The 12,536-nt window shown below is 41.0% G+C and overlaps 1 protein-coding gene across 1 annotated transcript; it reads left to right on the top strand.

Annotated features, from left to right (window-relative positions):
• Positions 1–819: 819 nt before the first annotated feature.
• Positions 820–4,370, top strand: LOC109753741 (uncharacterized). Its single transcript, XM_020312664.3, has 9 exons — positions 820–1,146; positions 1,265–1,340; positions 2,095–2,134; positions 2,300–2,358; positions 2,565–2,602; positions 3,189–3,252; positions 3,330–3,383; positions 3,869–3,970; positions 4,046–4,370. The coding sequence occupies exons 1-9, from the start codon at positions 932–934 to the stop codon at positions 4,106–4,108; spliced, it is 711 nt and encodes a 236-aa protein (XP_020168253.1). The 5' UTR covers positions 820–931; the 3' UTR covers positions 4,109–4,370.
• Positions 4,371–12,536: the final 8,166 nt, after the last annotated feature.

The following is a 12,536-nucleotide window of genomic DNA, read 5'->3' as shown; positions in this document are numbered from 1 at the left end:
AAATAAAATTTTAGACAGCGGTGCGAGAATAAGCCGGGTAGGGGCAAATTATTTTGCAAGGCACCCACAAGTCCCCCAAAAATGGCCCTAAAGAAAGTCGATAGAGATGATTTTGCGCCCAAATACAGACGAGAGCTTGCACAAACAGACAATTGGAGCGATTTAGACTGCCCCTTGGAGATAACCCTCCTATGTGTAGTTTATATCAACAAAAGGCAAACCAATCCCACATGCAACGCTTAGTGGGGCGACCCATCTCAGTGTCTCGCTCAACAGGGAGTGTTCCTGATTTTCTATGCGGGTTCTTTTGGTTTGCAGTTGTTTGAACATATTAAAAGAACACTGATAAACAAAATTTAGAACCCCAAACATTTTTTAAAAAGGCGAAAAATCTTAAAAATATTATGACCATTTTTAAATGTGAACAATTTATATTATGTACAAGTTTACGTTTTTTTATAAAAAATGAACATTTTTTTAAAACATGATTTTTGAAAGAAAAGAAGAAAGGAAATATAAAAAATTTAAAAACGAACAGGAAATAAATTTAGAAAATAAAAACCAAAAATAAAAAAACTGATAAGAAAGTAAAAAAACTTCTAGAACCTTCCTTTTTTTAGAAGACCTTCTAGAACCTTCCTAAAACCGGAAAAAGAACCTTCCCAAAATCAGGAATCAGGACTTGAAACACTAATGGGCCGGCCCGGAAATTTGTCGCGATGCCCCTAGGGCCCACCATCTTGGATACAGAACTATCATCAATTCCAGGCCGACAAGACCAAATATTAGCCCATAAAAAATGACTGGCAGGCGATTCCAAATATCGACGCGCGAAAAGTCAACAGAAGAGGGAAGGAAGGGAAGCGCGCCCCCAAAAAAATTCCCGCGTTCCGTAGGTAGCGAGCTCCGCCCCGGATCTGGCCGTCGAGCGATGGCCTCGACGAGGGATCTCGCCATAGCGTCCATCTCGGTCGCCGCAGGCGCCGTAGCCGCCGCGGCCGCGCTCCTGTACTCCTACTCGGCAACCAATTCCAAGCCCCAGAGCCCGCCCCCGCCCCCGCCGTGCACCGAGCCACTCCCCGTCAACGGCTGCGCCGCCAGGCATCCGCCAGCGCAGGACCCCTTCAAAACCACCAAGAGGGAAGGGTTAGTCCCCTTTGCCGGACCCTCTTTCACCGCCCCTCGCCGCCTCGCGTATCTTGGTTGCCGCTCTTGCTAAGCTTGGGAGGATTTGTGCCCCCCCTTTTTTGGGTTCTTGTTGCAGGTTCATCTCATGGGACGACTACTTCATGGCGATTGCGTTCCTTTCAGCCGAGCGTTCAAAGGATCCTAACCGGCAGGTGAAGTGCATGTCTGTTTATGCCCGTCAAAGTATCCTAAATTTGTGTTTGCGCTCAATCTGTTCGTTGAAATTCCTCAGTGAAACTGGTAGTCTGCTGCTGCGTGAGATAATGGTAAAGCCATGTCCGAATGTGGCTGACCAGCTGTCTTTAGCCATTGCAGTGAATAATTCAACTGCCATTAGGCAAGTGGCTTATGTTTTTCCTTCCAAAACACAATTGACGCCAAACTCATGCTGGTGAACTGCAAGCTGGAAGCGACGGTGATGTGGTAGTGGAGCTGAAAGAGGAGACATAACCGGAGTGGTTAGGGTCGTGAGGTGGCGCCGCCTCGGGAGTTAGGGGTTAGAACTGGGATCTGCTTAGGTTGTGTGCTTGCAAGGGCACATGTGTTGGTGTGTGTGTGTGTGTGTTAGGGGTGGGGGGAGGGAAGGCTTGATCAAGACTGCAACGGCGGCTGTGCAACTTGGGCCGACTGCATTCTAGGTGGACTATGAAGAGTTGATCAACCTTTCAAAATTAAAACTATAATAGCGCTTTAGCTTTTCATACAAAGCAGCAAACATTAGGGATCTGTGGCAGTTCTGTTGACTGTATTGAAAGAAGTTTGTTGTGACATCATTTATTCAGTGAATGTGACATAAATATAAATCTTAACATAAGGCAGCAAATAGCAACTCATGTAGCATTTTTCATTTGTCACTTTTGTTAGTCAAACATTCTGATTTTTGTACCTAAAATCCATTTTATGCAGGTTGGCGCATGCTTGGTTAGCCAAGAGGGCATTATCCTAGGTGAGGATGGAGCCTATGCTGCTTTGTGATATGTAACTTGATTTGTCCAAATTCTTTAACTGATGGCTGCAGTAGTGATACACAAAGTATAATGATAGTTGTGATAGGCCAAGTGCCATAGCTTGTCATCTTTCGATAATATAATTCAACTGTTTTCACCAACAGGTATAGGTTACAATGGATTCCCAAGAGGCTGTTCAGATGATAAGCTTCCTTGGGCAAAGGTAATTATCTCTGAAGCTTTAATTAGAAGGGTTGTAAGTTGAGGGCCATTCACTAATAAGAACTAGTGAATTAGCTCTATTGATGCTAGTGTAAAATTGAGTTTCTCATGTGGTGTTCATTTTATTCAATTAAATACTTTTTGACACGTTTGCTGGAATTCGATTATTTCACATATTAATTTCTCTCTATTACTTTTCTACTGCAGAAATCTGCAAGAGGGGATCCATTGGAGACAAAATATCCGTAAGTTACGATTTTCTTCAGTAAAATGGTTGTTGCTTTCTGTTTTGGGACATAACGCATATAAGCACATTCGTCGCAAAAAAAAGTGCATGTAATCACATCTAATTAGCAGAAATGAATTGAAACTTAATAAAATTCGAATTTACTGATAAAGTGGGTGTTTTTTCAGAAAACCCGCCAGATAACCTTTTCTGTTTTGTGCTATATATTGAAAGAAACTCTTATTACCTTAGTTTTGTGTAAGTAATAATTGATCTTACAAGCAATATAGCTGCACTGCTAGTTAGCAATTGTCTAGCTCGCCACTTGCAAAACTGTCAACCCTTCATATCTTGCCACTTCACTATGTTGTCATCCAGTTTTTTTTGGAGAATGTAAGTTTTATTGCCTGATTTACATTGTTATAAACAGAAAAGAGTTCTGTTGTCTAATATTTCTGTGAGATATTGTAGCAATTCTAACATTGTTATGAAATTATGATCTCTATGCATTTGCTAAATGCTATGGTATGATGCATTGTCCTCCACAAAATAGTTTCTTATAGCAGCTAGATGTTCAAATCTAACCCTCTTTTACTTGTTGGCAGTTATGTTGTTCATGCTGAAGTTAATGCTATTTTAAATACAAACCATGCTTCAGCGGCTGGACAGGTTTGCTATTTCCGTTCTCCCTCTCCATTCTTTAATTAGTCATCAACAAATGCCTTATTGTTCCCCTTCTACTGCAGAAGTTATACGTCACTATGTTCCCCTGTAATGAGTGTGCTAAGATTATCATCCAGGTTAGTACCTAATGTAAATGAACATGGATTTTGTTCATTTTGGAGTTAGAATTTCACCCAAACGTTGATGAAATGCATTCAAACCTCACATTTTCTTTGTTACAAGTTTATCTATATTTCTAAACACGCATTCTATAAATGTGCACCTAAGTTTGTACTACATAATATTTTTCACGTTTAATCTAACCATTCTGGTCGGGCCGTAAGTGGTCGGACCCTGCGCAAGCGGGGGCTACGTGCACTGGGCTGCCCTTTTTAATCGAACCATTCTGGTTCACTACAAACGTTGCCATTTAAAATCTATAACTCTAATTCGTGCAAAGACTCTACATTTGACAATGATTTACTGGTGTGACGTTTCAGTCAGCAGTTCTCATGTTAACAACTACTCACACTATTTTTATGTGGAAGTAACTTCTACCTGTGCTCGCATAAAAGGAAGATAATCTATTCAGTTCTAACCATTGTGCTGGTCTTTGTTGCAGTCAGGTGTATCTGAAGTCCTCTATTTTGTAGAGAAAAGGATTGACAACTCAGATCATGTTTATGTTGCTTCTCACAACTTATTATCAATGGCTGGTGTGAAGGTACTGACATATGATCATTCCTCATATAAGCACTGTTTTGGCATGGGCTACATTCTTATGCATCATCTCTCACAGGTCAGGAAGCATCAGCCACAAATGGCACAAATACCAATCAACTTTCAGGATCCAAGGGTCTAATGAATGAACTGTGCGCCCTTAGGTAATGCAAATGTGCACCAATGCCTTAGCAATTATGTCAGTCATTCAAAGGCTGTCATGCTGGGTTATATACTCCCCCGGGGGGCCTAGCTGTTGTATATTGTAATCAGTCGAATTACTAGATCGAGAAAAGCACCTGTAACTAGTTGCATCCTGTTGCGAAATTTGTATGTGCTCAGCATCATGAACCATTCTTCTGTAAACTGTGGCTGCACCATGATTTAACTCTCGCTACGGTCGATTCTTGCTGTAGTAAATCGTGATAAGTCATCTTATCTGTATCTGTGTGATACTCCCCCCGTAATGAAATAAGTGACGTGAGGAGACACTTTTGTACACAAAGTCAGTTTTGCAGTGACACCCGCAGCTCCACCTCCAGAGCGCTCCATCTTCGTTGCAGCTCCTCCTCCAGCGCGCTCCATCTTCTCCTCAGCCCGTGCTTGTGCTCCAGGCGCCTGAGGCTGTGCTCGTGATCCAGCGCCTGAGTGCTCGCCCTCCAGGCCCAGGCCGCGCTCCTTCTCCAGATCAGTGGGCACCTGCACTTCCAGCGATTGGGCAGCGCCTACAGTTTTTGCGTCCTGCACCTGCACCTCCACCACAAGTCAGATTGTTGTACATTCAGTTCGCCGGCAAGAGGAGGAGGATGGTGCCCGATTTGAACTTTAGTCCTCCACAAGAGGAGGATGATGTACCTGAAGATCCAGTAGAGGAGGATAATCCACAAGAGGAAGTGAATGATCGAGTAGAGGAGGATGATCCACAAGAGGAAGCAGCAGGTACAATGTCCAATGTAACTTTACTCCACAGCAAACTGAAACAGAAACAATATTGAGACCAAATTCAGTTTTAAAATTGAAACTGAAACTTGCTGTATACTTGGATCATGTGTTACTCCAGGTTTTTAACTTGCTGTATACTTGGAGTATACAACAATATTGCTGTATACTTGGAGTACTTGAAACCGAAACAATATTGAGACAAACTTGCTGTATAATTGAAACTTTAAATTGAGACAAACTACTGTATACTTGGAGTAGTTTTGAACCTTGCTGAACTTAAAATTCAGGTTGTGAAGCTTGCTGTATACTGAAACCTGCAAGTATGAATCATGTGAAACTTGCTGAAACAAATTTAGTCAATGTATGAATCATGATAAATTTAGTTAGTGTTTAAACAATGTTAAACAAACTTTCAGTTTACATGCTTAAACTTGACAGTGTAAATTTTAAACTTGACTGGAAACAAACTGAAACTGAACATAAATGTTGTACTCCTTATTCTGAAAAACTGAAACTTGACACTGTACTCCTACCGAAACTGAAACTTGACAGTGTAAACAAACTGTAAACTGTAAATTCAGTAAAATTCAGGAAACAAACAAATTTTCAATATTTAGAACATGAAAATTGCATTTACTCCAACAATTTTCAATTATTTGCACTTTTGCATTATTTTCATTATTGCAACAATATTGTTGGAGTAAAAAATTTACAGTAGAGAAACATATTCCTTTTGCTTCTTTTTGCAACTTTGCGGGTGCTGAGCATTAAACAAGAAGAAACCTGCCAAATGAGGACATATTTGCTGCTTATATTGCTTTGAAAGCACTGACCAAGGATAAAGAAATTGAGAAAAAGGACAAAGTGTTTGTTGCTAACCTTTTGCATAGAAGTCTTAGAACTGTTGAAAGAATACGAAAACAAGCACATGAGCAGATTGCACAAGGTCAAGAGGGTTGATGTCTATAACAAAAAAAAGGTAGAGTAGGTCACAAGAGAAAAGATGTTGATGTGTCCAGGATATCCACAATCCCCTACAACGGAAGGAAAACACTTCGAGCTCTTTCTAGGTCTTTGGGTGTTAGTTGTACAACATTACATAGAAGGTTCAAGTGGGGAGATGTAAATTTCTTAGAATCATCACAACATTTCATTCCTACCTAAGGTCCAATGCTAAAAAGCCTAACCAAGTCCCATATTTAAATGAGTCCTTAGTTAGCCGAACTGTCAACGTCTAGATTTTTTTTGGCCTCTACAGTATAATTGGTGCAACAAACCCAAATTGCAAGTATCATGCCTTCAACATGGGTGAGTGGGGAAGGCATCAGCCCCTTTCCACTACTAGGCTATGCCTTAGTCTGACCAGATTGTCTGAGCAGTTTTCTGCCGGACTGTCCAACTGTCAATTTTCTGCACTAAAACTACTAATTTCCCTCTAGCTATAAATACCCCTTCATCAACACATAAAACACCATCCTAGATTTGAGAAAGGTTCCCTCTCATACTCTACACCAAATAAAAGATCTCTTGGAGGTTCTTGAGAGACAACATTTATCTATCACAAAAAACAAAGTTCAGTCCACAATTGAAGACAAAAGACAAATTGTGCTGTGAATAGTACTAGTTTTTGAATTAGCTAATACTAGCCACCTTTGAATTTGAATGTACTAAAATGTTGTGAATTGATAGTTCAAATATTGCACTGATAGCATTGCAACTCACGTAGATGGTAGCACTATTCCGTCGTACCCAAAGCAAAGCAGTCCAGCTGTGTCTTGGGCCGTGTGCTTGACCCGTCACGGGCTTGGTCTATCATGGTTGTGGGCTATGCCGACACGCGGTACGCCTTGAGCCGTGCCTGGGTTGCAGGCCAGGCCCGCATGCTGGCACAACACGACCCGTTATTATTTTTGTATATCCTAATAGTCTTTTTTGAACACAGTATAGACGCAAACGCTCATATAAACGCGCATATACTCACCACTATACCACTATGAACGCACACACGCAGACCCTACCCTACTGAAAGTGTATCGCCGGAAATCCTGAAATAAATTTAGGATAAATGCGAGTATCAGGACTTGAACCGTGGTGTGCTGGAGATACCACTGTCCACCTACCATCCCAGCCACATGTTGGTTCGCATATCCTAATAGTCTGAATATTGAAAATCCTACGCCTACGAAAATTGACTTACGTACATACGTGTCTTGCTCTCATCAATCTCCCCCTGGAGTTTCAGGGTGGGCCCTCCTCCCCTCTAATCAAAAGCTGCCAATTAATTCCTTACCTTACATTAATTTTCGTAACTATTTTTCGTAGGTGTAGCAAAGCTCGGCTGAATATAGGCCCAAAACAACCGAATATCCAATTTTAAGCCCGGGCTCATCTGCCCCCACTAAAGAAACAATTCATAAAAATTCAAAAAATTCCAAATTTTTTGTGCAAGGTAGATAATTTGGTGCGTAAGGTGCGCTCCGAATTTCAGAGCATTTGGACATTTGAGTAGCTCTCAGCAAAAAAGACAAATTGGGCCAGAACAGTACACTATTTAACAGACCCTAAATTTGTCTTTTTTGCCGAGAGCTACTCAGATGTCCAAATGATTTAAAATTTGAAGCGGATATCACACACCAAATTATCTACCATGCCAAAAAAAAAAGGATTTTTAAATCTTTTCTAGTATTTTTTATTCAGCGCAGGTGCAGATGATCCTGGGAGCCAAAATGCCTCACTCCAAAACAACCCAATTGGATGAATAATATGTGGCCTGTCCCATTTACTATAGGAGCTGTGTGTGGGCTTGTCACGCGGACATGCACGGTGTTGTGCATGGCACGTTTAGCCCAGGTAGAGCCGTGCCGGGTGATGACCCACAAGTATAGGGGATCTATCGTAGTCCTTTCGATAAGTAAGAGTGTCGAACCCAACGTGGAGCAGAAGGAAATGATAAGCGGTTTTCAGCAAGGTATTCTCTGCAAGCACTGAAATAACAGGTAACGGATAGTTTTCTGATAAGATAATTTGTAATGAGCAACAAGTACAAAAGTAATTAAGTGCAGCAAGGTGGCTCAATCCTTTTTGTAGCAAATGACAAGCCTGGACAAACTCTTATATAGAGAAAAGCGCTCCCGAGGACACATGGGAATTATCGTCAAGCTAGTTTTCATCACGTTCATATGATTCGCGTTCGGTACTTTGATAATTTGATATGTGGGTGGACCGGTGCTTGGGTGCTGTCCTTACTTGGACAAGCATCCCACTTATGATTAACCCCTATTGCAAGCATCCGCAACTACAAAAGAAGTATTAAGGTAAACCTAACCATAGCATGAAACATGTGGATCCAAATCAGCCCCTTACGAAGCAACGCATAAACTAGGGTTTAAACTTCTGTCACTCTAGCAACCCATCATCTACTTATTACTTCCCAATGCCTTCCTCTAGGCCCAAATAATGGTGAAGTGTCATGTAGTCGATGTTCACATAACACCACTAGAGGAGAGACAACATACATCTCATCAAAATATCGAACGAATACCAAATTCACATGACTACTAATAGCAAGACTTCTCTCATGTCCTCAGGAACAAACGTAACTACTCACAAAGCATATTCATGTTCATAATCAGAGGAGTATTAATATGCATATAGGATCTGAACATATGATCTTCCACCAAATAAACCAACTAGCATCAACTACAAGGAGTAATCAACACTACTAGCAACCTACAGGTACCAATCCCAGACTATGAGACAAGAATTGGATACAAGAGATGAACTAGGGTTTGAGAGGAGATGGTGCTGGTGAAGATGTTGATGGAGATTGCCCTCTCCCGATGAGAGGAGCGTTGGTGATGACGATGGCGATGATTTCCCCCTACCGGAGGGAAGTGTCCCCGGCAGAGCAGCTCTGCCGGAGCCCTAGATTGGTTCCGCCAAGGTTCCGCCTCGTGGCGGCGGAGTCTCGTCCCGAAAGCTTGCTTATGATTTTTCTTCGGACGAAAGACTTCATATAGCCAACAGGGGGCCCACGAGGCAGGGGGGAGCGCCCCCACCCTCGTGGACAGGTGGAGGCCCCCCTGACGTGGATTCTTCTTCCAGTATTTTTTATTATTTCCAAAAATAACTTCTGTGGAGTTTCAGGACTTTTGGAGTTGTGCAGAATAGGTCTATAATATTTGCTCCTTTTCCAGCCCAGAATTCCAGCTGCCGGCATTCTCCCTCCTTATGTAAACCTTGTAAAATAAGAGAGAATAGGCATAAGTATTGTGACATAATGTGTAATAACAGCCCATAATGCAATAAATATCGATATAAAAGCATGATGCAAAATGGACGTATCAACTCCCCCAAGCTTAGACCTCGCTTGTCCTCAAGCAGAAGCCGATAACGATAAATATGTCCACATGTTTAGAGGTAGAGGTGTCGATAAAACAAAATACGGACATGAGGGCATCATGATTATTCTCATAACAGCAACATATATGGATATTGTCATATGATTTCTTATTCTCAAGTAATAATCTATTCACAATGTCAAGTATGAATCAGAAACTTTATTGAGAACTAACAAACTATAATCTCAATCATTGAAGCAATTGAAATTTATCATAATATCAGAAAGAGTCTATGTCAGAGCTTTTTAGCAAGTCCACATACTCAACTATCATTTAGTCTTTCACAATTGCTAACACTCACGCAATACTTGCAGTTACAGAGTTTTAATCGGACACAGAGAAAGATAGGGGCTTATAGTTTCGCCTCCCAACCTTTTACCTCAAGGGTAATGTCAACAATAATAATTCATGCTAACCCACATCCAATTAGATATATATATCAGGATCTTTCCAACATCATGTGCTTGCCAAAGGATAAAATGTAAAAAGGAAAGGTGAAGATCACCATGACTCTTGCATAAGGTAGAAGATAATAATAAAAGATAGACCCTTCGCAGAGGGAAGCAGAGGTTGCCATGCGCTTTTAGGGTTGGATGCACAAGATCTTAATGCGAAAGAACGTCACTTTATATTGCCACTTGTGATATGAACCTTTATTATGCAGTCCGTCGCTTTTATTTCTTCCACATCACAAGATCGTATAAAGCTTATTTCCTCTGCACCAATCAATCATACATATTTAGAGAGCAATTTTATTGCTTGCACCGATGACAACTTACTTGAAGGATCTTACTCAATCCATAGGTAGATATGGTGGACTCTCATGGCAAAACTGGTTTAAGGGTATTTGGAAGCACAAGTAGTATCTCTACTTGGTGCAAAGAATTTGGCTAGCATGAGGGGGAAAGGCAAGCTCAACATGTTGGATGATCCATGACAATATACTTTATTTCAGATATAAGAAAACATAACCCATTACGTTGTCTTTCTTGTCCAACATCAACTCTTTAGCATGTCATATTTTAATGAGTGCTCACAATCATAAAAGATGTCCAAGATAGTATATTTATATGTGAAACCTCTCTTCCTTTATTACTTCCTATTAATTGCAATGATGACCAAAGCTATGTTTGCCAACTCCCAACAAATTTTAATCATCATACTCTTTCTATGTGAAGTCATTACTCTCCATAAAATCAATATGATCTCTTTTATTTCTTTTTATTCTTTTCTCTTTTCTTTTATTCACTCAAGATCATGGCAAAATAATCAAGCCTTGACTCAACACTAATCTTTACTATATAGCTCAAGGACTCGATTACATAGAGAGATCATAAAGCAAAACTCAAAACTAGATCATACCAAAACTTTATTCTACTAGATCAAGATACTACTAAAGGATCGAACTAAGAAAAACGGTAAAGATAGGAGTGTGATGGTGATACGATACCGGGGCACCTCCCCCAAGCTTGGCAGTTTCCAAGGGGAGTGCCCATACCCATGTGATTATGTCTCCTTTGCTGGTGAAGGGATTGTTGATGATGTAGGCTTGTCATCCATCTTCCAAGGCATAGGCTCACCATCGTAGAAGGATGATCGAGTCTCTGGGATCCTTAAATCTGCAGCCAAACTCATCCTCTTGAATCTATATTCATACTCACAGTTTTGGTTTTGCAGGTCATAGATTTGGGCTTGGAGGTGCTCAATTTTCTCATGGAGCTTGAAGATGGCCTCCCCAATATCCTTGGCATCTAGCTTGTGGTTGTTGGTGAACTCCGTGATCATTATGTGATTGGAGTCAAGTCCACGCTCCACCATCTCCTGGCACTTGAAAACTTGTTGCTCCATTGCTTCAAGCCTGGTCTCCACGCTTCCGGTCCTCCGTGGTCCCTCAACATCGCGGATATGCAGCAACCCCTCACGCATCTCAATGGTTTGAGGGTGTTGCAGCACCTCCGCGAGGTAGGGGTTGATGACCTTCTCGAAGAACTTGTCCTTGGGGGCGCTTGGAGACGTCATGATGATCTAGATCTGTCAGCGAAACAGCTCGAAACAAGAACAGAGGACAATTGCGTGATACATGAGTCAAAACCTTTGGGAGATTATATAATGAATTTTTACCGACCAAAATACGTATCATGCAAGAAAACGGAGTCCGGAGAGCGCACGAGGTGCCCACGAGGCAGGGGGCGCGCCCTCCACCCTCATGGAGCCCTCGTGTCCTTCCCGGACTGCTTCTTATTTTTCTATTTTTCTAAATATTCCAAAACGGAGAAAAATTGCCTTTAGAACTGTTTTGGAGTCGGTTTACTTACCGTACCACATACCTATTCCTTTTCGGAGTCTGAAGCGTCCCGGAAAGTGTCCCTTATGTATTCCTCCGGGGTTACGGTTTCAATAACATTGGTTTCAACATTTATAGGATTACCTGAGATATAATGTTTGATTCTTTGACCGTTCACCACCTTCGGGTTTGTGCCTTCGAAGTTGTTGATTTTTATGGCACCGGAACGATAGACCTCCTCGATAACGTAAGGGCCTTCCCATTTAGAGAGAAATTTTCCTGCAAAAAATCTTAAACGAGAGTTGTATAGCAATACATAATCACCTACATTAAACTCACGCTTTTGTATTCTTTTGTCATGCCATCTTTTAACTTTTTCTTTAAATAATTTGGCATTCTCATAGGCTTGGGTTCTCCATTCATCAAGTGAGCTATGTCAAATAACCTCTTCTCACCGGCAAGTTTGAAATCATAGTTGAGCTCTTTAATGGCCCAATATGCCTTATGTTCTAGTTCGAGAGGTAAGTGACATGCTTTTCCATAAACCATTTTATACAGAGACATACCCATAGGATTTTTATATGCAGTTCTATAGGCCCATAATGCATCATCAAGTTTCTTGGGCCAATTCTTCCTAGATCTATTAACAGTCTTTTGCAAAATTAATTTGAGTTCTCTATTACTCAATTCTACTTGACCACTAGACTGTGGGTGATAAGGAGATGCAATTCTATGATTAACATCATACTTAGCAAGCATTTTACGGAAAGCACCATGAATAAAATGTGAACCACCGTCAGTCATTAAATATCTAGGGACTCCAAACCTCGGAAAAATAACTTCTTTAAGCATTTTAATAGAAGTGTTATGATCAACACTACTAGTTGGAATAGCTTCTACCCACTTAGTAACGTAATCAACAGCAACTAAAATATATGTATATC

Source organism: Aegilops tauschii, chromosome 3 (genome assembly GCF_002575655.3).
Source record: "Aegilops tauschii subsp. strangulata cultivar AL8/78 chromosome 3, Aet v6.0, whole genome shotgun sequence".
Classification (NCBI taxonomy): domain Eukaryota; kingdom Viridiplantae; phylum Streptophyta; class Magnoliopsida; order Poales; family Poaceae; genus Aegilops; species Aegilops tauschii.
Note: the sequence above shows the minus strand (reverse complement) of the source record. Positions and strands in the feature narration are given on the sequence as shown.